At 46.7% G+C, this 26,357-nt stretch overlaps 2 protein-coding genes and 1 long non-coding RNA gene across 7 annotated transcripts in view; 2 read left to right on the top strand and 1 right to left on the bottom strand.

The window, feature by feature from the left end:
• Positions 1-26,357, bottom strand: part of GSPT1 (G1 to S phase transition 1) — a 125,117-nt gene that overhangs the window by 96,073 nt on the left and 2,687 nt on the right. For 3 of the 5 annotated variants that reach the window (XM_077987323.1, XM_077987320.1, XM_015125632.3), the window contains exon 2: positions 14,997-15,136. The exons of 1 other annotated variant lie outside the window; for it this stretch is intronic. The gene's annotated coding sequence lies outside the window, so the exon portion shown is untranslated. Of the gene's footprint in view, positions 1-14,996; positions 15,137-16,517; positions 16,971-26,357 lie in introns of all 5 variants that reach the window. One more of the 5 variants, XM_015125633.3, reaches the window with a different exon arrangement.
• LOC144338410 (uncharacterized) lies at positions 8,205-12,091 on the top strand. Its single transcript, XR_013412491.1, has 2 exons — positions 8,205-9,160; positions 11,559-12,091. It is a non-coding gene; the product is annotated as an uncharacterized LOC144338410 (long non-coding RNA).
• Positions 16,736-19,539, top strand: TNFRSF17 (TNF receptor superfamily member 17). Its single transcript, XM_001106892.5, has 3 exons — positions 16,736-16,868; positions 17,675-17,821; positions 19,042-19,539. The coding sequence occupies exons 1-3, from the start codon at positions 16,742-16,744 to the stop codon at positions 19,317-19,319; spliced, it is 552 nt and encodes a 183-aa protein (XP_001106892.1). The 5' UTR covers positions 16,736-16,741; the 3' UTR covers positions 19,320-19,539.

Raw genomic sequence — 26,357 nt, forward strand, 5'->3', positions numbered from 1 at the left:
ATCACCTGAGGTCGGGAGTTTGAGACCAGCCTGACCAACACGGACAAACCCCATCTCTACTAAAAATACAAAATTAGCCAGGCGTGGTGGCAGGTGCCTGTAATCCCAGCTACTCGGGAGGCCGAGGCAGGAGAATTACTTGATCCTGGAAGGTGGAGTTTGCGGTGAGCCGAGATCGCGCCGTTGCACTTCAGCCTGGGCAACAAGAGCAAAATTCCATCTCAAAAAAAAAAAAAAAAAAGGAACCTGACCAAGCCTGCATGATCATAAAGGGACTTTTCCAGGACCCCAAATCACGGTGATTACTGCCTGTTGGAAAGTTCCCTGTGTTGTGCAGTTGCACTTGTATCTAAATGACAGCCCAAGTCAGGGAAAGAAAGTGTGCATTAGGCCGGGCGTGGTGGCTCACGCCTAGGCAACACGGCAAAACCTTGTCTCTACGAAAAATACAAAAATTAGGTGGATGTGGTGGTGTGCACCTGCAGTCCTAGGTACCTGGGAGGCCGAGGCAGGAGAATCACTTGAACCTGGGAGGGGGAGTTTGTAGTGAGCTGAGATCGCACCACTGTACTCCAGCCTGGACAATAGAGCGAGACCCTGTCAAATAAACAAACAAACAAACAAACAAATAAATAAATAGCGCTAGAAAGACAAACCAAACTGATTTAAGCAAAAAAGGAATGTATTGGCTCACATAACTCCAGGCACGGCTTGTTTCTCCCTCTTTACATCTCAGATCCAGCCTCCTGTTTCATGGCTCAATTTTGAGACCAAGTCTGGCTAGTGGGTCATGAAATGGTTGCAGCCACCCTCTCAAATTCAGTAGGAAAGGCAACAAGAGGTTCTTTCTCAAATGTCTCAGCAAAAAGCTTGTTGTGGTTCAGGGACTCTGGTGGAGTTAACAGCTGCACCCACAGACTGGAGGCCAAGGGATGGTAATCGGTTATATTTTACAGTATTATGGGCACCAGCCACTGAAACCAGGCAGGTGACGGGAGAAGGAGGAATGGTGGTTAAAGGCCCCACCAGAATCTCAATGACAGAGAATGTGGCAGGGATGGGTTCTAAACGGGTGCTACTAGAAACAGGGTGCATGGTTCTTGGGGTAGGGAGAGGGCAGGAGAAAAACAAGCTAGGATGCCTGCTGTAGGGAGTGTTTTGGGCTAATACCCTACAACAGGATATAGACTTACTTAACAAGTCAGGAGATCGAGACCATCCTGGCTAACACGGTGAAACCCCGTCTCTACTAAAAATAAAAAAAAAATCAGCCGGGTGTGGTGGCACGTGCCTATAGTCCCAGCTACCCGGGAGGGCGAGACAGGAGAATGGCGTGAACCCAGGAGGCGGAGCTTACAGTGAGCCGAGATCGTGCCACTGCACTCCAGCTTGGGCGACAGAGCGAGACTTGGTCTCAAAAAAAAAAAAACCAAAAAACAAAACAAAACAAGTCTCTACCAGATGGCTCCCATAGGCAAAACATTTGCTAGGTGATGGAGCAGAGGTTGATACAAACATGAATACTGGTCAATTTCTTTTCTGAAAAGCACCAGCCATCTAATGAAAGGGATGCTCTGTTCTAACTCAGAATATAAGAATGGTAGTGATGGCCGGGTGCAGTGGCTCACGCCTGTAATCCCAGCACTTTAGTTGGCCGAGATGGGCTGATCACTTGAGGTCAGGAGTTCAAGACTAGTCTGTCCAACATGGCGAAACCTTGTCTTTACTAAAAACACGAAAATTAGCCAGGTGTGGTGGCATGCAACTGTAATCCCAGCTACTCGGGAGGCTGAGACAGGAGAATCGCTTGAACCAGGGAGGCAGAGGTTGCAGTGAGCCGAGATCGCACCACTGTACTCTAGCCTGGGCAACAGAGTGAGACTGTCTCAAAAAAAAAAAAAAAAAAAAGGGAAAGAAAACGTTAGCTGGGTGTGGTGGTGTGTGCCCATGGTCCCAGTTGCTCGGGAGGCTGAGGTGGGAGGATCACTTGAGCCCAAGAGGTCGAGGCTGCAGTGAGCTATGATCACGCCACTGCACTCCAGCCTGGGTGGCAGAGCAAGACTCTGTCTCAAAAAAAAAAAAAAAAAAAAAAAAAAGGAAGAAACAAATTCAACTTATGAATTTTGGGGGGACCCAATTCTGCCCATAGCCCTCATTATTTATATCACTTTCCATCCTCCCTTTCTTCACTTTCCTTTTCTCTCATCGTTCCTGCACTGTTTGTGTCTCCCAGATAAAGCATTAGCACTTCCATCCTTGTCTAAGGCTCCATTTCCCAGGGACTTTAGGCTAATACAGTGTCGTTAGAACACACACACACACACCACACACACACATACCACACACACACACCACACACACGCATACATCACACACACACCCCTCCACCCCCACCCCTGCAGTTTAGCACCAAATCTCTGTTCCTTGTCACCATACAGTTAAGTGAAATAGTTTCTGTGCTGTAATTGGACCACAACACTCCCTTTCTCCAAATGCACCAGAGCCTCCCAGTGCACTGGGACTAAAACTCTGACTCCTAATCCTTCAGGGCCCTGCCTGATCGGTGACCTGCTCGCCCCTCTATTCTCACTTCCAATATGCTCCAGCCACACAGGGCCTCTTACAGGTCCTCCAGCTCAACTGAGTCCCTCCTTGCCTCAGGGGTATCACTGTTGCAGTTCTCTTTGCCTAGGGCACTCTTCCCTGCTGGGTCACAGGGCTGCCTTCTCTCTACCTGATGGGTTCCAGACTGAATCTCACCTTCTGCATTTGTTTGCTAGGATCCTTGGGTAGAAGCTAGAGAGAGAGCAGGGCCTTGCTGACACAGCCTGTCCTCGGCCTTCGAAAGTGCTGGGGTTACAGGCATGAGCCACTGAGCCTTGCCTATATGTTAAATTAACTTTCTTTCTTTCTTTCTTTTCTTTCTTTCTTTTCTTTTTCTTTCTTTTTCTTTCTCTCTTTCTTTCTTTCTCTTTCTCTCCTTTCTCTCCTTCCTTCCTTCCTCCCTCCCTCTCCCTCCCTCCCTGCTCCCTTCCTTCCCTGTAACAAAGGACCACAACTTTGGTGTCAAAAAAAAAAAATAAATAAAAAAAAAAGACTGGGCACAGTGGCTCATGCCTGTAATCCCAGCATTTTGGGAGGCTGAGGTGGTAGAATTACTTGAGCCCCAGAGTTCAGGATGACCCTGGACAACATAGTGAGACCCTATCTCTTAAAAAAAAAATTAGCCAGTTATGGTGACATGCACCTGTGGTCTCAGCTACTTGGGAGGCTGAGGCAGGAGGATCACTTGATCCCAGGAGTTTGAGTCCAGCCCAGGCAATACAGTGAGACTTGCCTCTATAAATAAATAAATAAATACACACCTGTGGTCCCAGCTGCTTAGGGGGCTGAGGCAGGAGGATTCCTTGAGCTGTGACTGTGCCATTGCACTCCAGCCTGGGCAATAGAGTGAGACCCCATTTCAAACAAACAAACAAACATAGAATTAATTATCTCCCAACTCTGGAAGACAGAAGGCTGAAATCAAGGTGTCAGTAGGAGCTGGGTGCACTGGCTCATGCCTGTAATCCCAGCACTTTGGGAGGCCAAGGCGGGTGGATCATGAGGTCAGGAGATCGAGACCATCCTGGCTAACATGGTGAAACTCCATCTCTACTAAAAATACAAAAAAAATTTAGCTGGGTGTGGTGGCGGGCGCCTGTAGTACCAGCTACTCAGGAGGCTGAGGCAGGAGAATGGCATGAACCTGGGAGGCAGAGCTTGCAGTGAGCTGAGATTGCGCCACTGCACTCCAGCCTGGGCGACAAGGTGAGATTCTGTCTCCAAAAAAAAAAAAAAAAGAAACAGAAATTAAAGTTTATAGCAGTTTTACTCATAATTTCCAAAACTTGGAAGCAACTAAGATGTTCATTAGTAGGTGAATGGATAACTAAACTGTGGTACATCTAGATGACAGAATATTACTCAGGGCTAAAAAGAAATAAGCTATCGAAGTGTGAAAAGACATGGAAGAAAGTTAAATGCATATTACTAAATGAAAGAAATCCGGCTGGGCGCGGTGGCTCAAGCCTGTAATCCCAGCACTTTGGGAGGCTGAGGAGGGCGGATCACGAGCTCAGGAGATCGAGACCATCCTGGCTAACACGGTGAAACCCCGTCTCTACTAGAAAAAAAAAAAAAAAAAAAAAAATTCGCCGGGTGTGGTGGCAGACACCTGTAATCCCAGCTACTCGGGAGGCTGAGGCAGGAGAATGGTGTGAACCCAGGAGGCGGAGCTTGCAGTGAGCTGAGATTATGCCACTACACTCAGCCTGGGTGACAGAGAGAGACTCTGCCTCAAATAAATAAATAAATAAATAAAAAGGTGACATACTGTATGATTTCAAAGATGACATTCTGGAAAAGGCAAAACTATGGAGACAGTAAAAAGATCAGTCATAGCCGGGCGCGGTGGCTCACGCCTGTAATCCCAGCACTTTGGGAGGCCGAGGCGGGCGGATCACAAGGTCAGGAGATCGAGACCACGGTGAAACCCCGTCTCTACTAAAAATACAAAAAATTAGCCGGGCGCGGTGGCGGGCGCCTGTAGTCCCAGCTACTCAGGAGGCTGAGGCAGGAGAATGGCGTAAACCCAGGAGGCGGAGCTTGCAGTGAGCCGAGATCGCGCCACTGCACTCCAGCCTGGGCGACAGAGCGAGACTCCGTCTCAAAAAAAAAAAAAAAAGATCAGTCATTGCAGGGATTAGGTGGGGAGGGATGAGGAGAAAGGAAGCAGAAGAGTTTCAGGGCAGTAAAACTACTCTGTATGATTCTATGATGATGGATACACGTCACCAAGAGTGAACCCTAATGTAGACTATGGACTTGGATGACAATGATTTGGCAATGTAGGTTTGTTGATTGCAACAAATGTACTGTACTGCTGGGGGATTTTGATCATCAGGGATGCTGTGCATGTGTACAGTCAAGAGGTATATGGGATATCTCTGTAGTGGGGTGTCTAATCCCATTTTGGGCCTTGGCTATTGTGTGTTCAGAAGTTTTAAAGCCACTTTCGTAGTTTATTTTACATCAGCTAGGGTTTTACAGTTTAGATGGAGTTTAGCTTTATTGCATCAGATCTAAAACACCCTCTATGCCGATTCCTATTGACTCGGGCTAATCGTATGACCATGGTGGCTGGCACGAAATTAACCAGCCCTTAATGTAGCATAGCTTAGTTAAACTTCCGTTTATTGCTAAAGATTTGTCACTGCTGTCTCCCGTGGGGGTGTGGCTGGGCAAAGTGTTTTGAGCTGCGTGTGCGTGCTTGATACTCACTCCTCTTATGATAGAGGGGATGTGAATCTAGAACTACTATAAAAAATAATAATAATAAAGTCAGGCTGAGTGTGGTGGCTCACGCCTGTAATCCTAGGACTTTGGGAAGCGTGGACGGGAGGATCTCATGAACCCAGAAGTTTGAGACCAGTCATGGGCAACATAGTGGGACCTCATCTCTACAAAAAAATTAAAAATTAGGCTGGGCGCGGTGGGTGTCGCTTGTAATCCCAGCACTTTAGGAGGCCGAGGTGGGTGGGTCACATGAGAGGTCAGGATTTCAAGACAAGCCTAGCCAACATGATGAAACCCCGTCTCTACTAAAAATACAAAAAATTAGCTGGGCGTGGTGGCGGGCTCCTGTAATCCCAGCTACTCGGGAGGTTGAGGCTGGAGAATCGCTTGAACCAAGGAGGCAGAGGTTGCAGTGAGCCGAGATTGCACCACTGCACTCCAGCCTGAGTGACAAGAGCTAAACTCCGTCCCCCAAAAAAAGGAAAAAAGAAAAATTAAACTTCACCATGAGCCTTCCAGTTGCCAACAGTCAAGGCACCCTGGAAATCAGAGTGAAGCCGCATTGAAAAATTCTAAAAAGCCGACAGAATGTGGCACTTCTGATAGCGTGGAGGGAGAGCAGTTCAGAGGAGCTGATCTTCAAAGGGAATCTTTGTGGAAAACAAGCAGAGAGCCTCGAGAATTGGCCCCATGTCAAATTAGCCTTTTCATGTTGGTAAGCAAATAAGGCTTCTGAGGAACGTGCAAAGATCTAAGTCCGAGGGAGAGGGAGGGAGGAAGAAGGTCTTTGCACTGGACTCTGCCTTTGCAGGACTTGCTGAGCAGGGCTCCTGGGCTCCCTCCTTTTCAGACCCCAGCTCCAAACTGTTTCATCTCCTCCAGCTCCCCTAAGTGCAAGGCTCACCTCCTTCAGGCTGTTTCACGTTGAAGAAGAAACTAACCTGTATGCAGTTTATGGGTACGCCAGAGGGCCAGTATTTCTAACTTGTTGCCTGATGTTCATTTGTGTTCTTGTTAGTTTTGTGTTCTTTTCAGGCTTCTTTCATTTTGAACTGCAGAAAGGGTTTGCTCATTCGTATAGAGATACAGTTATCATAAAGAAGTTTTTGCCAGGTGTAGTGGCCATGCCTGTAATCCTAGCACTTTGGGAGGCCAAGGTGGGCAGATTGCCTGAGGTCAGGAGTTCAAGACCAGCCTGGCCAACATGGTGAAACCCTGTCTCTACTAAAAATACAAAAATTAGCCAGGTGTGTTGGCACATGCCTGTAGTTCCAGCTACTTGGGAGGCTGAGGCAGGAGAATTGCTTGAAGCCGGGAGGCGGAGGTTGCAGTGAGCTGAGATTGCAGGACTGCATTTCAGCCTGGGTGACAGAGTGAGACTGTAGCTCAAAAAAAAAAAAAAAAAAAAAAAAAAAAAATTTTTAAATGAAGTTTTTAGTGCAAGTAAAGAGACAGTATTGTAGAGGAGTTAATGCAACAGCTTTGGACTCTATTGGTCAGGATAGATGAGGTTTTGCTGCAGGAACAAACACCATCCACATCTCAGGGGTTTATTTCTCATTCATGAAACATGTCTGTCTTAGTCTACTTGGGCTGCTATAATGAAATACTGGCTGGCCGTGGCAGCTCACATCTGTAATTCCAGTACCTTGAGAGGCTGAGGCAGGAGGATCGCTTGAGCCCAGGAGTTTGAGACCAGCCTGGGAGAGGGAGACCCTGTCTCTATCAGGAAAAAAAGATGGCTCAAGCCTGTAATCCCAGCACTTTGGGAGGCTGAGGCAGGCAGATCACAAGGTTAGGATATTGAGACCATCCTGGCTAACACAGTGAAACCCTATTTCTACTAAAAATACACAAACCAGCCGGGCATGGTGGCAGGCCCCAGCTACTCGGGAGGCTGAGGCAGGAGAATGGCGTGAACCCGGGAGGCGGAGCTTGCAGTGAGCTGAGATCATGCCACTGCACTCCAGGTGGGCAATAGAGCGAGACTCTGTCTCAAAAAAAAAAAAAAAAAAAAGGTCCAGATGCAGTGGCTTATGTCTGTAATCCCAGCAATTAGCAATTTGGGAGGTGATGGCGGGTAGATCACTTGAGGTCAGGAGTTCAAGAGCAGCCTGGCCAAAGTGATGAAACCCCGTTTCCATTAAAAATACAAAAATGAGTTGGGTGTGGTGTGCACCTGTAGTCCCAGCTACTTGGGAAGCTGAGGCAGGAGAAACACTTCAACCCAGGAGGTGGAGGTTGCAGTAAGCCGAGATTGCACCACTGCAGTTTAGGCCTGGGTGACAGAGAAAGACTCCACCTCAAAAAAAAAAAAAAAGAAAGAAAAAAAAAAGAAAGAAAGAAAATAAATAAAAACAAAATACCATAGACTGTTGGCTTGAAGAACAGAGATTTATTTCTCACAGTTCTGGAGACTAGGAAGTCCCAAATCAATGTGCTGACAAATGTAGTGCTTGGTGAGGGCTCGCTTCCTGTCCTGTAGACAGCCAGCTTCTTGCTGTGTCCTCACAAGGACTTGTCTAGTTATGTGCTCATGGAGAGTCTCATCTTTTTTGTTTTTATTTTTATTTTTTTGAGACAGATTCTCACTCTCTCACTCAGGCTAGGGTGCAGCAGTGCAATCACGGCTCACTGCAACCTCCACCTCCCGGATTCAAGCAGTTCTCCTGCCTCAGCCTCCTGAGTAGCTGGGATTACACACACCACTATGCCTGGCTAATTTTTGTATTTTTAGTAGAGACGGGGTTTCACCATGTTGGTCAGGCTGATCTTGAACTCCTGACCTCGTGATCTGCCCACCTCAGCCTTCCAAAGTGCTGGGATTACAGGCATGAGCCACTGCACCTGGCCTTTTTTTGTGCGTGTTTTTTTTTTTTTCCCCCAGACATGGAGTCTCGCTCTATTGCCCAGGCTGGAGTGCAGTGGTGTGATCTTGGCTCACTACAACCTCTGCCACCCGGGTTCAAGTGATTCCCCTGCCTCAGCCTCCTGAGTAGCTGGGATTACAGGCATGTGCTACCATACCCAGCTAATTTCCGTATTTTTTTTAGTGGAGACAGGGTTTCACCATGTTGACCAGGCTGGTCTTAAACTCCTGACCTCAAGTGCTCTGCCCGCCTCAGCGTCCCAAAGTGCTGGGATTACAGACCTGAGTCAACATGCCTGGCCCTTAAATCAGTAGACTTTGAACAAAGGACATTGCCCTCCATAATGTGGGTGGGCTTCATCCAATCAGGTGAAGGCCTTAAGAGCAAAGACCAACATTTCCTGAAAAGAAAAGGAATTCAGCCTCAAGACTGAAACACAGACACCCTCTCTGAGTTTCCGGCCTGCCTGGTTTGCCCTGTGGATTTCAAACTCAGGACTGCAACATCCACTGTTATCTGGATTTTCAGTCTGCTGGCCTGCCCTACGGAGTTTGGACTTGCCAGTTCCTACAATTGCATGAAGCAATTCCTTAAAGTAAATCTCTGTCTCTAGCTCTATATCTTCTATTGGTTCTGTTTCTCTGGAGAATTCTACTGATACTTAGACATCCCCCAATTACAGAATCCCCCGCATATCCTGCCAACATCAGTTAAGCCGTGTTTTTGCAAACTCTCTCCAAATAACCTGACACAAATCCAAAGCCTATGATGAGAACTTTCTAACATTGTCTTTATTGAGTCACTCAGGACTGACTACTTAACTTGTGGGACCCAGTACACAATGAAAATGCTGGCTGGGTGCGGTGGCTCACTCCTGTAATTCCAACACTTTGGGAGGCTGTGGTGGGCAGATCACCTGAGGTCAGGAGTTCAAGACCAGCCTGGCCAACATGGTGAAAGCTCACCTCTACTAAAAACACAAAATTAAACTGGGTGTGGTGGTGGGTGCCTGTAATCCCAGCTACTCAGGAAGGCTGAGGCAGGAGACGTGCTTGAACCTGGGAGGCGGAGGTTGCAGTGAGCCCAGATCACAGCACTGCAGTCTAGCCTGGACGACACAGCGAGACTCTGTTAAAAAAAAAAAAAAGAAAGAAAAGAATTCGTAGGCCAGGCATGGTGGCTCATGCCTATAATCCTAGCACTTTGGGAGGCCAAGTGGGGTGGATGGCTTGAGTCCAGGAGTTTGAGACCAGCCTGGGCAACACAGCGAGGTCCCCATCTCTGCAAAAAATAAAGTTAAATAAAAAACCTAGCCAGGCAAGGTGGCATGTGCCTATAGTCCCAGCTACTCAGGGGACTGAAGTGGGATGATGATCACTTGGGCCGGGGAGGTTGAGGCTGCAGTGAGCTTTGATCTCACTAACAGAGTGAGACCCTGTCTCAAAAGCAAAGAAAAATAAGAAAGCCTGTAGGTTGAAAATATCAAGGTTAAAGAGGTGATAACAGTCAGGGTTGGTTTGGGGAGCTGAGCCACCATGAGTGAGTGTTACGGGATAAGGGAAGGAATGAGACTTTGCACAAATATTGCAGGATCTGGGGAGGTGAAGATCTGGGAGTGGGACCGGAGGAGTCACCAACCAGTGGATCTAGAATCAGGAATGTCTGTTTGCCAAAGTGGGGCTTTGCAGGGGGAGCTCATGGAGGGGTTTAGGTTGCCCCTGTATGGCTCTTGCCTCTGTGAATGGGCAGCCAAGCATTTGGTGCTGGGGCTCAGGCCATGGCAGAAGAAGCTATTAATGACTTTGAGAGTTTCCAGCACCACTTTGCTTCCTTAGAGCTGTGAGTAACAAGTGAAGCTTGAGGCAGGCGTGAGTACTGGATTCCTCTCTGTTCTTTCCATGTCATGCGAGGGCAAACACAGCACTCTTTTGGTGATGTGATTACATCAGCACCAGTCTCATAAAACTTTAAAAAAAAATCCTTATTTCAAAATCATGCTCCTAGCCAGGCACAGTGGCTCACACATGTAATCCCAGCACTTTGGGAGGCTGAAGTGGGAGAATCGCTTGAGGCCAGGAGTTCAAGACTTGCCTGGGCAACAGAGCAAGACCCGGCCCCTAAAAAAAATTAAAAAGAAAAAAAATTGCTGTGCATGGTGGTGTACTACCGTAGTCCCAGCTACATGGGAGGCTGAGGCGGGAGGACTGTCTGAGCCTAGGAATTTCAGGCCGCAGTGAGCTGTGATCACACAACTACACTCCAACCTGGGTGACAGAGGGAGACCCTGTCTCAAAAAAAAAAAAAAAAATCATATTATTAAAAAAAAGTATTCAAACACTACCAAAGATTTTTCCATGAAAAGTGAGTCTTTTTCTTTCTTTAGATTTTGTCTATTGCCAGAGACAGTCTATCAGTCTTCTTTCTATGTTTGCAAATAAAGCCTCTGTTTATGTCTATCTATTCAGACGCTACCTATTTTTTTAAATTTTATTTTATTTGAGACAGAGTCTTGCTCTGTTGCCCAGGTTGGAGTGCAGTAGCACACAACCATGGTTCACTGCAGCCTCAACCTCCTAGGCTCAGGTGATCCTCCTGCCTCAGCCTCCCTAGTAGCTGGGACCACAGGCGCGCACTACCACACCTAGCTAATTTTTAAATTATTTGTAGAGAAAGAGTCTCCCTGTGTTGCCCAGGCTGTCTCTAACTACTGGGCTCAAGTGATCCTTCTACCTCGGGCTACCAAAATGCTGGCATTACAGGTGAGAGCCACGGTGCCCAATCTGTATTTCGTGTTTTTCACTTAGCGATTTATCTTTCATATGAGAACACATCTGTCTCATTCTTTTTGATGGCCATAGTCTTCCATTGTGAGGATCCCAGTGACAAACAGTTAGGTTGTTCTAGGCTCTTATGAATAGATATGATGCCGCAGTGAACTACACTGTACATGCGATTTTAAGTACCTGAGCAAGTATATCTGTCAGACACAATAGTGTTTTCTTTCCAAAGAGTTATCAAAGCTTTCTTCCTCTGGCTTCTCCTCGCTTCCCAGGTATGGCTCCTTTTTTTTTTTTTTTTTGTCGCCCAGGCGGGAGTGTGCAGTGGCACGATCTCAGCTCACTGCAACCTCTGCCTCCCGGGTTCAAGCAATTGTCCTGCCTCAGGCTACCAAGTAGCTAGGATTACAGGCGCGCACCACCATGCCCGGCTAATTTTTTTGTATTTTTGGTAGAGACGGGGTTTCACCATGTTGGCCAGGCTGGTCTCGAATTCCTGACCTCAGGTTATCCGCCGGCTTTGGCCTCCCAAAGTGCTGGGATTACAGGTGTGAGCCACGGCGCCTGGCCTCAGGCATGGTTCCTATTGGTTGCCTCCTCTTCCTCACTACTCCTTAAATATCTACCATCTGGCTTGCATCAGGGACACACTCAAAGGCCACCAATTACCTGCTTCTTTAGTGCATCGCCCTGATCTTCCTGTAGAATTTGACTCTACCCCCTAACTCAGGCTAAAATCTCTCCTTGCTTGACTGTTATGGGAGTTTTTTTTTTTTTTTTTTTTTTTTTTTTGAGATGGAGTCTTGCTCTGTTGCCCAGGCTGGAGTGCAGTGGCCGGATCTCAGCTCACTGCAAGCTCTGCCTCCTGGGTTCAGGCCATTCTCCTGCCTCAGCCTCCCGAGTAGCTGGGACTACAGGCACCCGCCACCTCGCCCAGCTAATTTTTTTGTATTTTTTAGTAGAGACGGGGTTTCACCTTGTTAGCCAGGATGGTCTCGATCTCCTGACCTCGTGATCCGCCCGTCTCAGCCTCCCAAAGTGCTGGGATTACAGGCTTGAGCCACCGCGCCCGGCCTTGGGAGTTTTTTTTTTTTGAGGCAGGTCTCACTCTGTAGTCCAGACTGCAGTGCAGTGGTGCAATCTTGGCTCACTGCAACCTCTGCTTCCCAGGATCAAACGATCCTCCTGCCTCAGCCTCCCAAGTAGCTGGGATTACAGGTGCATACCACCACACCTGGCTAATTTTTGTATTTTCAGTAGAGATGGGGTTTCACCACGTTGGCCAGGCTGGTCTCGAACTACTGACCTCAGGTGATCCGCCCGCCTCAGCCTCCCAAAGTGCGGGGATTACAGGCGTGAGCCACCGCACCTGGCCTGGGAGATAATTTTTGTTCTCTCCCTATTTCTCTAATCACGTTTCTCCTGTCTCCTTTGCCTGTCTTCCAAAGGTCAGCTATCTGGCAGAGGCTGAGGGAGTGGAGCCTCCTGGGCCAGCTGCTTCAGCTTCTCCCTGTCCTGCCAAGGCAGCCTCACCCACTTACCTCACTGCCTGGACCCCAGAGGAATGTGAGGTTTTGATCAGTATCTAAGTTCAAGATCTTTCCTAGGCTCAAGCCCTGCATTAAAAAAAAAAAAAAAAAAAAGTATTGTTTAAATTTCTGCATTTTATTTTCATGATTTTAGCATTTATTATGTACTACTTTAAAAATACAAAAAGCAGCCAGGCGCAGTGGCTCACACCTGCAATCCCAGCACTTTGGGAGGCTGAGGTGGGGGGATCACTTGAGGTCAGGAGTTTGAGACCAGCCTAGCCAACACAGTGAAACCCCGTCTCTACTAAAAATACAAAAACTAGCCAGGCCTGGAGGCACGCACTTGTAATCCCAGCTACTAGGGAGGCTGAGGCAAGAGAATGGCTTGAACCCGGGAGGTGGATGTTGCAGTGAGCCGACATTTCGCCACTGCACTCCAGCCTGGGCGACAGAGGGAGACTCTGTCTAAAAAAAAAAAAAAAAAAAAAAAAAGCAACGTATGAACAGTTGTATAATATGCTCTAGCTGCCTCCTGGGTGGATACAAATATAATAGGTAGGGTCTGAATAGAGGCTCTATTTGGAAAGGCAGAAGACTGATAGTCTTGACTGGGCGCTGTGGCTTACACCTGTAATCTCAGTACTTTGGGAGGCTGAGGCAGGAGGATCACTTGAGCTCAGGAGTTCGAGACCAACATGATGAAATCTCATCTCTACAAAACATGGGCAACATGATGAAATCTCATCTCTACAAAAAAAATACAAAAATTAGCTGGGCATGGTGGCATGTGCGTAGTTCTAGCTACTCAGCTGAGGTGGGAGGATGGCTTGAGCCCAGAAGGTGGAGGCTGCAGTGAACCCTGATGGTGTCACTGCACTCCAGCCCGGGCAACAGAGCAATACCCTGTCTTAAAAAAAAAAAAAAAGGCCGGGCGCGGTGCCTCATGCCGGTAATCCCAGCACTTTGGGAGGCCGAGGCAGGCGGATCACGAGGTCAGGAGATCGAGACCATCCTGGCTAACATGGTGAAACCCTGTCTCTACTAAAAATACAAAAACAAAATTAGCCAGACGTGGTGGTGGGCGCCTATAGTCCCAGCTCCTCTGGAGGCTGAGGCAGGAGAATGGTGTGAACCCGGGATTCGGAGCTTGCAGTAAGCCGAGATAGAGCCCCTGCACTCCAGCCTGGGTGGCGGAGTGAGACTCTATCTCAAGAAAAAAAAAAAAAAAAAAAAAAAAAAAAAGAGAAAGAAGACTGATAGTAATTACTGCCTCTGGCAAGAGATAGGAAATCTAGGGTAGGAAAAGACTTACTTTTCATTAAAAAATCTTTGGTACTGTTTGAATACTTATTTTTTAATAATATTAATTTTAAAAATAGGAATTATCAATGGCTAGGCATGATGGCTCATGCCTGTAATTCCAGCACTTTGGGAGGCCAAGGCGGGTACATCACGAGGTCAGGAGATCGAGACCATCCTGGCCAACAAGGTGAAACCCTGTCTCTACTAAAAATACAAATGTTAGCTGGCTGTGGTGGTATGCGCTTGTAATCCCAGCTACTTGGGAGGCTGAGGCAGGAGAATCGCTTGAACCAGGGAGGCAGGGGTTGCAGATCCAGTGTACCCCAGCCTGGCGACAGAGTGAGACTCCATCTCAAAAAAAAAAAAAAAAAAATTATCAGCCAGGCAAGGGGGCTCATGCCTGTAATCCCAGCAGTTTGGGAGGCCAAGGCGGGTGGATCACCTGAGGTCAGGAGTTCGAGACCAGCCTGACCAACATGGTGAAACCCTGTCTCTACTAAAAATGGAAAAATTAGCTGGGCGTGGTGGCACATGCCTGTAATCCCAGCTACTCAGGAGGCTGAGGCAAGAGAATCACTTGAACCTGGGAGGTGGAGGTTGCAGTGAGCCGAGATCGTGCCACTGCACTCTAGCCTGGGCAACAAGAATGAAATTTCAGCTCATTTAAAAAAAAAAAAAAAAAAAAAAGGAATACTTTTTTAAAGGATGGGGCGCTTGGAGGATGGAATAAAGTAGAAATGGCAGGTTTCCTTGGCACACTCCTTGGGCCTTAAGAAAGTGTAAAGAATAACAAAAATACAACAAAAGGAAAACAACAAATATCAATGTTTCCACCATTCAGCTTAATAAAGAAAATATAATAAACACAGGTGGAGCCTCTTTTGTGCTCCCCTTCTTCCCCACCACTCACCCCAGAGATAATCACTATACTGAATTAGGAGTTTGTCATTCTCTCAAATTTTAATTAAGTCCTGCATTTCTGACAAACCTCTGGACGTCTCTATATGGGTATTTCACTCAGTATAGTTAAAAGCAAATTCAAGACGGGCTTAGTGGCTCACACCTATAATCCCAGCACTTTGGGAGGCCGAGGTGGGTGGATCACTTGACCCCAAGTGTTTGAGAGCAACCTGGGCAACATGGCAAAAACCCATCTCTACAAAAAATACAAAACTTACCAGGTATGCTGGCGCATGTCTGTAGTCCCAGCTACTTGGAAGGCTGGGGTAGGAAGATCGCCTGAACCCAGGAGGTGGAGGCTGCAGTGAGCTGTGATCGTGCCACGGCACTCAGCCTGGGCGACAGAGTGAGACCCTGCCTAAAAAAAAAAAGAAAAAAAAAAAAAGGCAAATTCAAGTAATCCATTTATGTAAACAGAAAAATGCACTATATAAATCTATCTATCTAGAATTCAGGGATCATTGAAACAAGACATCACTTCAGCAGGCCTGTTTGCAACTTCTGGGATATACGAGGTGTTAGCAGTGATTACTTGTGGATGCTTGGAGTGTGGATTTTTAAAATGGTTTTTTATCTGCTCATCTGTATTTGTAAATTTTCAACAATGGAACATAGATTATTGCATTATTATTATAATACCCCAAACCTATCTTCCCTTCAGCCCTCTTTCCACGAGCTCTTACCCTAAATGTCTCTTTTTCTGTCAGTGGCATTGTGAGTCTTCCTTAGTGCATCACCTCTGATCTTCCTGTAGAGTTTTTTTTTTCTTTGAGATAAGAGTCTCAAAAAAAGACTCTATCTCAAAAAAAGATAGATCCTCACTGCAACCTCCGCCTCCCGGGTTCAAGCACGTCTCCCTGACTCAGCCACCTGAGTAGCTGGGATTATAGATGCCTGCCACCATGCGTGGCTAATTTTTGTATTTTTAGTAGAGATGGGGTTTCACCATGTTGGCCAGGCTGTTCTGGAACTCCTGATGTCAAATGATCCAACCACCTCAGCCTCCCAAAGTGCTGGGATTACAAGAGTGAGCCACAGCGCCCAGCCCACACCTGACTAATTTATTTTTTTATTTTTATTTTTATTTTTGAGACAGAGTCTCGCTCTGCCGCCCAGGCTGGAGTGCAGTGGCTGGATCTCAGCTCACTGCAAGCTCCGCCTCCTGGGTTCACGCCATTCTCCTGCCTCAGCCTCCCGAGTAGTTGGGACTACAGGCGACCGCCACCTCGCCCGGCTAGTTTTTTGTATTTTTTAGTAGAGATGGGGTTTCACCGTGTTAGCCAGGATGGTCTCGATCTCCTGACCTCGTGATCCGCCCGTCTCAGCCTCCCAAAGTGCTGGGATTACAGGCTTGAGCCAACACCTGACTAATTTTTAAAATGTTTTAGTAAAGACAGGGTTTTGCCATGTTGCCCAGGCTGGTTTTGAGCTCCTAGGCTCAAGTAATCATTTTGCCTTGGCCTCCCAAAGTCCTGGGATTACTGTTGTGAGTCCCTGCGCCTGGCCTCCATGTTAAGATCTTAAGGGGCACAGCACAGACCTTGTCTTGTCTATCTCCCTGGCACCTCTCACACAGTACAGCTCATTAACAGATGTTCCAGAAACTGTTACTGAACACGGCTTGATGCCGTGGGCTTGTCTGCATCTTGCAACTGTCACCTGGCTGAGAAATTTCTTCTATAAATAGCAGTTTCTGTTTCAGATGTGATTTGCCCCGATATTTACACCCCGTCTCTTACCCCATCCACGACTCAAACTTAGAAACTTGTATTAGATGTGGTATTCAAATCCTTAGCTGCCGCAAAGAAACAGACGGCCCCGTAAGAACCCACGAAGCAGGCCAAGTTCATAGTTCTCGACATTCTAGCTGCTCTTGCTGCATTTGCTCCGGAATTCTTGTGGAGATATTACTTGTCCTTCCAGGCTGTTTTTTCTGTAGCTCCCTTGTTTTCTTTTCGTGATCATGTTGCAGATGGCTCGGCAGTGCTCCCAAAATGAATATTTTGACAGTTTGTTGCATGATTGCAAACCTTGTCAACTTCGATGTTCTAGTACTCCTCCTCTAACATGTCAGCGTTATTGCAATGCAAGTAAGTAATATCGCTTGAACGATTATTCATTGGTGTGAACTCTTCTGTCTCTATGGACTGCTTATTCAGAGAATCAACATAATGGGCATGATGGTGAGTTTTCTTGAATCAAAAAGAGAAAGGAAGCAAGGCAATAATTTTAACGTTTACAGAAACAACGTAATTATTTGGAACTCAACTCGATATGATTCAGCACTATTAGCAACATAGATTTTAAAAAAAATATCAGCTCTTGTAGTTAAGGATATTTAGAATTTAAAAGTCAATGTTCATTAATTAAGGTGATTGAATGGAAAAAATCCATACTTGATTATTTTGCTATCAAAATAATCCATAATTGATTATTTTAGCAAAATAATCAAGTATGACAGCCGGGTGTGGTGGCTCACACCTGTAATCCCAGCACTTTGGGAGGCTGAGGCGAGTGGATCACCTGAAGTCGGGAGTTTGAGACCAGGCTGGCCAACGTGGTGAAACCCCGTCTCTACTAAAAATACAAAAATTAGCTGGGCGTGGTGGTGCAGGTCTGTAATTCCAGCTACTCGGGAGGCTGAGGCAGGAGAATCGCTTGAACTCAGGAGGTGGGTGCAGGTCTGTAATTCCAGCTACTCGGGAGGCTGAGGCAGGAGAATCGCTTGAACTCAGGAGGTGGAGGCTGCAGTGACCTGAGATCGCGCCACTGCACTCCAGCTTGGGCAATAGAGCAAGACTTCATCTTAAAATAAATAAATAAATAAATAACAACAATAAAGGATGTGAATATTATGTTATCAGCTCATTATCTGTCTGACATTCTTTTCATAAAGGTATGACCAATTCAGTGAAAGGAATGAATGCGATTCTCTGGACCTGTTTGGGACTGAGCTTGATAATTTCTTTGGCAGTTTTCGTGCTAACGTTTTTGCTAAGGAAGATGAGCTCTGAACCATTAAAGGATGAGTTTAAAAACACAGGTTGGTTTGATGGTGAATCTTTGAAATCTGTTTCCAGTGGATGGCTATTGTGAGTTTCAGTTCCTTTTCTTTTTTTAGCATTGACTATTTCACTTCATTACAGCCCTTTTGAATGTGTTAGAGCATAGTTATATTAAACGAGCTTGGTAGAGGCGAGCCATCTTCACTCTGATTTTGACACCTTGGCAGACTTTCTACAATGTCAGCCTTCCCCAGGCTTCTTCCCTTATTAATTACTCTACTGAAAGTACTAAGGCTTTCCTGGGAAACATCAGTCTCTTTGTCTGAAGTTAGCACATCGATTAAATGCCACATTATCAGAAACTCCTAGCCAGGTCTGCTACTGTCAGGAAGAGCATATTTGTCAAGATCTAAGGCCATGTTATTATACAAATATGTGTTGTTTGCTTGGGTGAACACTTTACTACTGAAAAATGTTAGAAATGAATAACCACTTGCTCCTGAATTATTTGAGGAATCATCTAAAAAATAATTATCTTTTTTAAGCAATGGAGAACTAGTCCCAGAAAAATGAATGTTCTACTTAAGTGCCTCTTAAGATAAAAATACTTCTGCAGCACCTTTGCTCGTGATTGGATTCCCTAGTATGTACAACCACTGCCCTATTTTTGTATGCATTTATGTATGTATGTATGTATGTATTTATTTAGAGACGGAGTCTCGCTCTGTGGCCCATGCTGGAGTGCAGTGGCATGATCTCAACTCACTACAGCCTCTGCCTCTTGGGTTCAAACGATTCTCCCACCTCAGCCTCCTGAGTAACTGGGACTATAGGCATGTGCCACCACGTCCAACTAATTTTTGTACTTTTTGGTAGAGACAGGGTTTCATCATGTTGGCCAGGATGGTCTCAAGTTCCTGAACACAACTGATCTGCCCTCCTCGGCTTCCCAAAGTGCTGGGATTACAGATGTGAGCCACCGTGCCCAGCACATACTCATTCTTTTTTACTGAAAAGATCTGTTTCAAGCTGCGTGTGGTGGCATGGAGCTGTAGTCCCAACTACTCTGGAGGCAAACGTGGGAGGATTGCTTGAGCCCAGGAATTTGAATGTAGCCTGGCAACATAGTAAGACCCCATATCTAAAAAATGAAAAAATCTCTCTCACATTGCTTTGAGTCCCGATGTGTACTGGTAAGACTCTCACGATCACACACTCTGTCAAATTTAGGTTAATGTTTCTGTTTCTGCATAATCAGGATCAGGTCTCCTGGGCATGGCTAACATTGACCTGGAAAAGGGCAGGACTGGTGATGAAATTGTTCTTCCAAGAGGCCTGGAGTACACGGTGGAAGAATGCACCTGTGAAGACTGCATCAAGAATAAACCAAAGGTTGATTCTGACCATTGCTTTCCACTCCCAGCCATGGAGGAAGGCGCAACCATTCTCGTCACCACGAAAACGAATGACTATTGCAATAGCCTGTCAGCTGCTTTGAGTGTTACGGAGATAGAGAAATCAATTTCTGCTAGGTAATTAACCATTTCAACTCCTGCAGTGCCACTTTAAAAATCTTTTGTTGGAATAGATGATGTGTCAGATCTCTTTAGGATGACTATATTTTTCAGTTGCTGATATAGCTTTTTGTCTAACCATGGAAACTCTTTATGTTAGATATATTTCTCTAGGTTACTGTCGGGAGCTTAATGGTAGAAACTTCCCTGGTTTCATGATTAAACTCTTTTTTTTTTCCTGACATCTAAGTTTTTACTAACGTGAGTTTTAAAAAACAAGCATGTATATCAGTGTGAGGGGTGAGGGCGGGAGAGAAAGGTGGGACGGGGGAGAGAATTCTAATCTATTGATAATAAAGTTCCAGTTTTGGCCAGGTGTGGTGGCTCATGCCTGTAATCCCAGCACTTTGAAAGGCTGAGGCAGGCAGATTACCTGAGATTAGGAATTCGAGACCAGCCTGGCCAACATGGTGAAACCCTGTCTCTACTAAAAATACAAAAATTAGCTGGGCATGGTGGTAGGTGCCTGTAATCCCAGCTACTCGGGAGGCTGAGGCAGGAGAATTGGTTGAACCTGGAAGGTGGAGGTTGCAATGAACTGAGATAGCGCCCCTGCACTCCAGCCTGGGCGACAGAGCGAGACTCCATCTCAAAACAAAACAAAACAAACAAACAAACAAACAAAAAAACCCTCCAGTTTCATCTTCTGCTGGATTTCATAGTGCCCCAAATATATGTGGTCCTTAAAAATTGTATACCACTTATTCAGGAGTCTCGTTCTGAAAGGACTGTTCTTGTTACAGCCCAGACTAGGGCTTCTTAAGGTCCCCAATGGTGTTATCTGTGTAGCATTTAACACATACCTTCTCCACACTATCCACTCTCCACTGAGGTTGTTGCAAACAACCTTGATCATCCTAGCTGATGCTCATCACCTTGAACATGCTGACATGACATTCTTCTCACTAGAGTCCTCTAAACGCTTGACTTACTGAAAAAAAAAAAAAAGTACAGCATTCTGTAGATCTCAGTAACAAATTTCTTTCTTTCCTTTCTTTTTTTTTTGAGACAGAGTCCTGCTCTGTTGCCCAGGTTGGAGTGCAGTGGTGTGACCACAGCTCACTACAACCTCCACCTTGCACATTCAAGCGATTCTCCTGCCTCAGCCTCCCGAGTAGCTGGGATTACAGGCACGTGGCAACATGCCCTGCTGATTTTTGTGCTTTCAGTAGAGATGGGGTTTCACCATGTTGGTCAGGTTGGTCTTGAACACGTGACTTCAGGTGATCCACCTGCCTTGGCCTCCCAAAGTAATGGGATTACCGGCGTGAGCCATCGCGGCCAGCCCCAGTCACATGCTTCCATGGCTAGGGCGCTTCTCTCCCATATACTCATTTCAGGAAAGATCGGATTTTTCTATTTATTTTTAAATTTTATTTATTTATTTTTTGAGACAGAGTCTCGCTCTGTCACTGAGACTGGAGTGCAGTGGTGTGATCTCACCTCACTGCAACCTCTGCCTCCAGGGTTCAAGCAATTCTCTGCCTCAGCCTCCTGAGTAGCTGGGATTACAGGTGCCCGCCACTATGCCTAGCTAATTTTTGTATTTTTAGTAGAGATGGGGTTTCACCATCTTGGTCAGGTTGGTCTTGAACTCCTGATCTCATGATCCACCTGTCTTGGCCACTCAAAGTGCTGGGACTACAGGTGTGAGCCACTGTGCTTGGTCTTTTCTCTTTATTGTTAACGGAAAGCTAACTTATCCTATGTACTTCTGCAAACAGGAGAAGCCTAGAATCAACCAGACAAATTCAGTGTGCAGTGCACAGGTAGTTCTTGGTCTTGTGAGCTTCCAGCCTAATGAAAGCATCAGGCATTACTATAATTACACAACTAAATGTGTAATCGCAAACTGTGTTAACGGTGCACGAGATACTGTTTTCAGCCCAAAGTGTGAGTGTGCTATAATAATCATATTTCACCCTTATATAGTCTTATTTATGTGCCTGTAGTTCCAGCTACACAGGAGCCTGAGGTGGCAGGATCACCTGAGCCCCAGAGGTAGAGGCTTCAGTGAGCCAAGATCATGCCACTGCATTCCAGCCTGGGCATTGGAGTGAGACCCTATCTCAAAAAAAAAAAAAAAAGAATAAGAAAACGCTGATTTTCTCAAAGTGCTGGAACTACAGGCACAAGCCACCGTGCCTGGCCTTTTCTCTTTATTGTTAACGGAAAGCTAACTTATTCTATGTACTTCTGCAAACAGGAGAAGCCTAGAATCAACCAGACAAATTCAGTGTGCAGTGCACAGGTAGTTTTTGGCCTTGTGAGCTTCCAGCTTAACGAAAGCATCAGGCATTACTATAATTACACAATTAAATGTGTACTCTACAGGCTGGGATTACAGGCGCCTGCCACCATGCCCGGCTATATTTTTGTATTTTTAGTATAGATGGGGTTTCACTCTGTTGGCCAGGGTGGTCTTGAACTCTGTTGTAAGTGCTTTACCTGTACTAACTCATTTTATTTTATTTTTTTGAGATGGAGTCTCGCTCTGTTGCCCAGGCTGGACTGCGCTGGTGTGATCTCGGCTCACTGCAACCTCCACCTCCTGGGTTCAAGATTCTCCTATCTCAGCCTCCCAAGTAGCTGGGATTACAGGTGCCCGCCACCACACCTGGCTTACACTAACTCATTTTAAGAACACAAAAACTCCTGGGTATGGCCGGGTGTGGTGGCTCATGCCTGTAATCCCAGCACTTTGGGAGGCCGAGACAGTTAGATCACCTGAGGTCAGGAGTTGGAGACCAGCCTGACCAACATGGTGAAAATCTGTCTTGTCTCACATTTCCAGTCTCTATTTATTTTTGAGATGAAGTCTCATTCTGTCGCCCAGGCTGGAACGCAGTGGCACTATCTGAGCTCACTGCAACCTCTGCTTTCTGGGTTCAAGCAATTCTCCTGTCTCGGCCTCCTGAGCAGCTGGGACTACATTCGCATGCCACCATGCCCGGCTAGTTTTTGTATTTTTAGTACAGATGGGGTTTCACCATATTGGTCAGGCTGGTCTCGGACTCCTGACCTCAGGTGATCCACCCACTTCGGCCTCCCAAAGTGCTAGAACTATAGGTGTGGGCCATCGCACCTGGCCTTCCGCTATTTAAAATCAGCATTTTTTTTTCTCTCTTTTGAGACAGAGTTTTGCTCTTGTTGCCCAGGTTAGAGTGCAGTGGCGCGATCTTGGCTCACTGCAACCTCCACCTTACGGTTTCAAATGATTCTCCTGCCTCAGCCTCCCAAGTAGCTGGGATTACAGGCGCCCGTCACCACGCGCGGCTAATTTTTGTATTTTTAGTATAGATTGGGTTTCACTCTGTTGGCCAGGGTGGTCTTCAACTCCTGACCTCATGACCCACCTGCCTCGGCCTCCCAAAGTGCTGGGATTACAGGCATGAGCCACCGTGCCCGACCTAAAGTCAGTGTTTTCTTGTTCATTTTTTTTTTTTTTTTGAGATAGGGTCTCACTCCAATGCCCAGGTTGGAGTGCAGTGGCATGATCTTGGCTCACTGCAGCCTCGACGTCTGGGGCTCAGATGATCCTCCCACCTCAGGCTCCTGTGTAGCTGGAACTACAGGCATATACCATCACACTTGGCTAATTTTTTCTATTTTTTTAGTACAGACGGAGTTTGGCCATGTTGCCAAGGCTGGTCTTGAACTCCTGGGCTCAAGCAATCCTCCCACCTTGGCCTCCCAAAGTGCTGGGATCACACATGAGCCACTATGCCTGGCCTAAAACCAGCATTTTCATCTGCTACATCATTGTGTGCTAGGTCAGTCATGTTAAAGAAAAGGGTCAAACTCTAAAATATGTGAAGAGATTTATTCTGAACCAAATATGCGTGACCAACGGCCAGGACATAGCCCTGAGGAGATTCTGAGAACACATGCACTGGGTGGTTGGGCCACAGCTTGGTTTTATACATTTTAGGGAGACAAAAAGCATCAATCAGTATGTATAAAATGTACAATGGTTTGGTCCAGAAAGGCAGGCCAACTAGAAGCAGGTATGGGGGAGTGGGGTGGTGGTGGGGGTGGTTCAAGTCATAGGTAGATTCAAAGATTTTCCTTCTTTTTTATTTTTTTAGACAGAGTCTTGCTCTGTTACCCCGACTGGAGTGCAGTGGCGCAATCTTGGCTCACTGCAACCTCTGCCTCCCTGGTTCAAGCAATCCTCCTGCCTCAGCCTCTCAAGTAGCTGGGATTACAACTGTGTGGCCCCACGCCCAACTAATTTTTGGGCTGGTCTTTGGGGTTTTGCCATGTTGGCCAGGCTGGTCTCGAACTCCTGACCTCAAGTGATCCGCTTGCCTCAGCCTCGCAAAGTGCTGGGATTACAGGCGAGAGCTGCCGTAGGAGAATCGCTTGAACCTGGGAGACAGAGGTTACAGTGAGCTGAGATCACGCTATTGCACTCCACAGCCCCACAGCACAGGTGACAGTGCGAGACTGTCTCAAAAAAAAAAAAAAAAAAAAAAAGATTTCTGAGTTAACATAAGGGATTGTGGAGACCATGGTTCTGTCGTGCAGATGAAGCCTCCAGGTGTCAGGCTTCAGAAAACAGATTGTAAATGTTTCTTACCAAACTTAAAGAGTCTCTTCTGGGCTGGGCACCCTGGCTCACACCCATAATTCCAGCACTTTGGGAGGCCGAGGCGGGTGGATCATAAGCTCAAGAGTTTTAAACCAGCCTGAACAATATGGGGAAACCCCGTCTCTACTGAAAATACAATAATTAGCTGGGGCTTGGTGGCATGTGCCTGTAATTCCAGCTACTTTGGAGTCTGAGGCACAAGAATCACTTGAACCCGGGAGCCAGAGGTTGCAGCGAGCTGAGATCACACGACTGCATTCCAGCCTGGGTAACACAGCGAGACTGCATCTTTAAAAATAAAAAAAAGCTAGGCGTAGTGGCTTATGCCTGTAATCTCAGCACTTTGGCAGGCTGAGGCGGGCGGATCACCGGGTTAAGAGATTGAGCCCATCCTGGCCAACATGGTGAAACCCCATCTCTACTAAAATTAGCTGGGCGCGGTGGCGGGCGCCTATAATTCCAGCTACTCAGGAGGCTGAGGCAGGAGAATCGCTTGAAGGTTGCTGTGAGGTTGCTGTGAGCTGAGATCGCGCCAGTGCATTCTCGGTTGGCAACAGAGCGAGACTCGATCTCAAAAAAAAAAAAAAAAAAAAAATAGCTGGCACGGAGGCTGATGCCTGTAATCCCAGCATTTTGGGAGGCCAAGGTGGGTGGATCACCTGAGGTAAAGAGTTCAAGACCAGTCTGGCCAACATGGAGAAATCCTGTCTCTACTAAAAATATAAAATTAATCGGGCGTGGTGGGGCATGCCTGTAATCCCAGATACTCAGGAGGCTGAGGCAGGAGACTTGCTTGAACCTGGGAAGCAGAAGTTGCAGTGAGCCGAGATCGCGCCATTGCACTCCAGGCTGGGCAACAAGAGTGAAACTCAGTCTAAAAAAAAAAAAAAGACTCTATTCTATCAGTAATTCTAAAAGGGAGGAGTCTATCATGAGGCATGTCTGCCTCCCATTTCCCATCATGGTCTGAACTAGTTTTTCAGGTCGCCTTTGGAATGCCCTTGGCCAAGAGGAGGGCTCCATTCAGATGACTGGGGGGCTTAGAATTTTATTTTTGGCTTACAGACATGATTTGCTTAGCTATCCTTCCATAGCTGAGCTTTGGTTCTTTCCACTGTAGGGGCCAAGTGAAAAACTTCCTCTTAGCCCTCTGAAAGTTGCTGAAAGGCTGGGCGCGGTGGCTCACGCCTGTAATCCTAGCACTTTGGGAGGCTGAGGCGGTGGATCATGAGGTCAGGAGAGCAAGACCATCCTGGCTAACACGGTGAAACCCTGTTTCTACTAAAAATACAAAAAAATTAGCCGGGCATGGTGGCGGGCGCCTGTAGTCCCTGCTACTCGGCAGGCTGAGGCAGGAGAATGGTGTGAATCCCGGAGGCAGAGCTTGCAGGAAGCCGAGATCGCGCCACTGCACTCCAGCCTGGGCAACAGAGCAGACTCCGTCTCCAAAAAAAAAAAAAAAGAACGTTGCTGAAAAATCAACTCATAAAAGGCAGATTAACTGGAGAAAAGGTAGACAAGTTTTATTGACCTGTACCCTGGGGGAGAACAATAGAATAAATACCTATCCCTCAACAGAGTTCAGAAGCTTATACATTATTTATTTTATTTTTTGAGACAGAGTTGCGTTGTTGTTGCCCAGGTTGGAGTGCAGTGGTGCCATCTCGGCTCACTGCAACCTCTGCCTCCCAGGTTCAAGCGATTCACCTGCCTCAGCCTGCCGAGTTAGCTGGGATTACAGGTGCCCACCACCACGCCTGGCTAATTTTTTATTTTTAGCAGAGACAGGGTTTCACTACGTTGGCCTGGCTGGTCTGGAACTCCTGACCTCAGGTGATCTGCCTGCCTCTCAAAGTGCTGGGATTACAGGCGTGAGCCACTGCACCCAGTGAAACTATCATGAGGTTACAAAAAGAATGAGGGCTTAGAACCCCAGCAAAACAGGTTATGGGACTGGGGAGAAGAGGAATTTTGTTGAGGGGCAATAAAGGATCACTGGAGATGGAATGGATCCTGGAATGGAGATTATGTTGTAAACAGTTCTCTTTAGAATTTGAATGATTCGCCGGGCGCGGTGGCTCACGCCTGTAATCCCAGCACTTTGGGAGGCCGAGGCAGGCGGATCACGAGGTCAGGAGATCAAGACCATCCTGGCTAACACAGTGAAACCCTGTCTCTACTAAAAATACAAAAAATTAGCCGGGTGCTGTGGCGGGTGCCTGTAGTCCCAGCTACTTGGGAGGCTGAGGCAGGAGAATGGCGTGAACCCGGGAGGCGGAGCTTGCAGTGAGCCGAGACCGCGCTACCTGGGTGACAGAGCGAGACTCCGTCTCAAAAAAAAAAAAAAAAAAAAAGACTTTGAATGATTCTGAGACTGTCTTTATCTTGCGAAAGGATTTGTTCAGG

This window comes from Macaca mulatta, chromosome 20 (assembly GCF_049350105.2).
Source record: "Macaca mulatta isolate MMU2019108-1 chromosome 20, T2T-MMU8v2.0, whole genome shotgun sequence".
Taxonomy (NCBI): Eukaryota; Metazoa; Chordata; class Mammalia; order Primates; family Cercopithecidae; genus Macaca; species Macaca mulatta.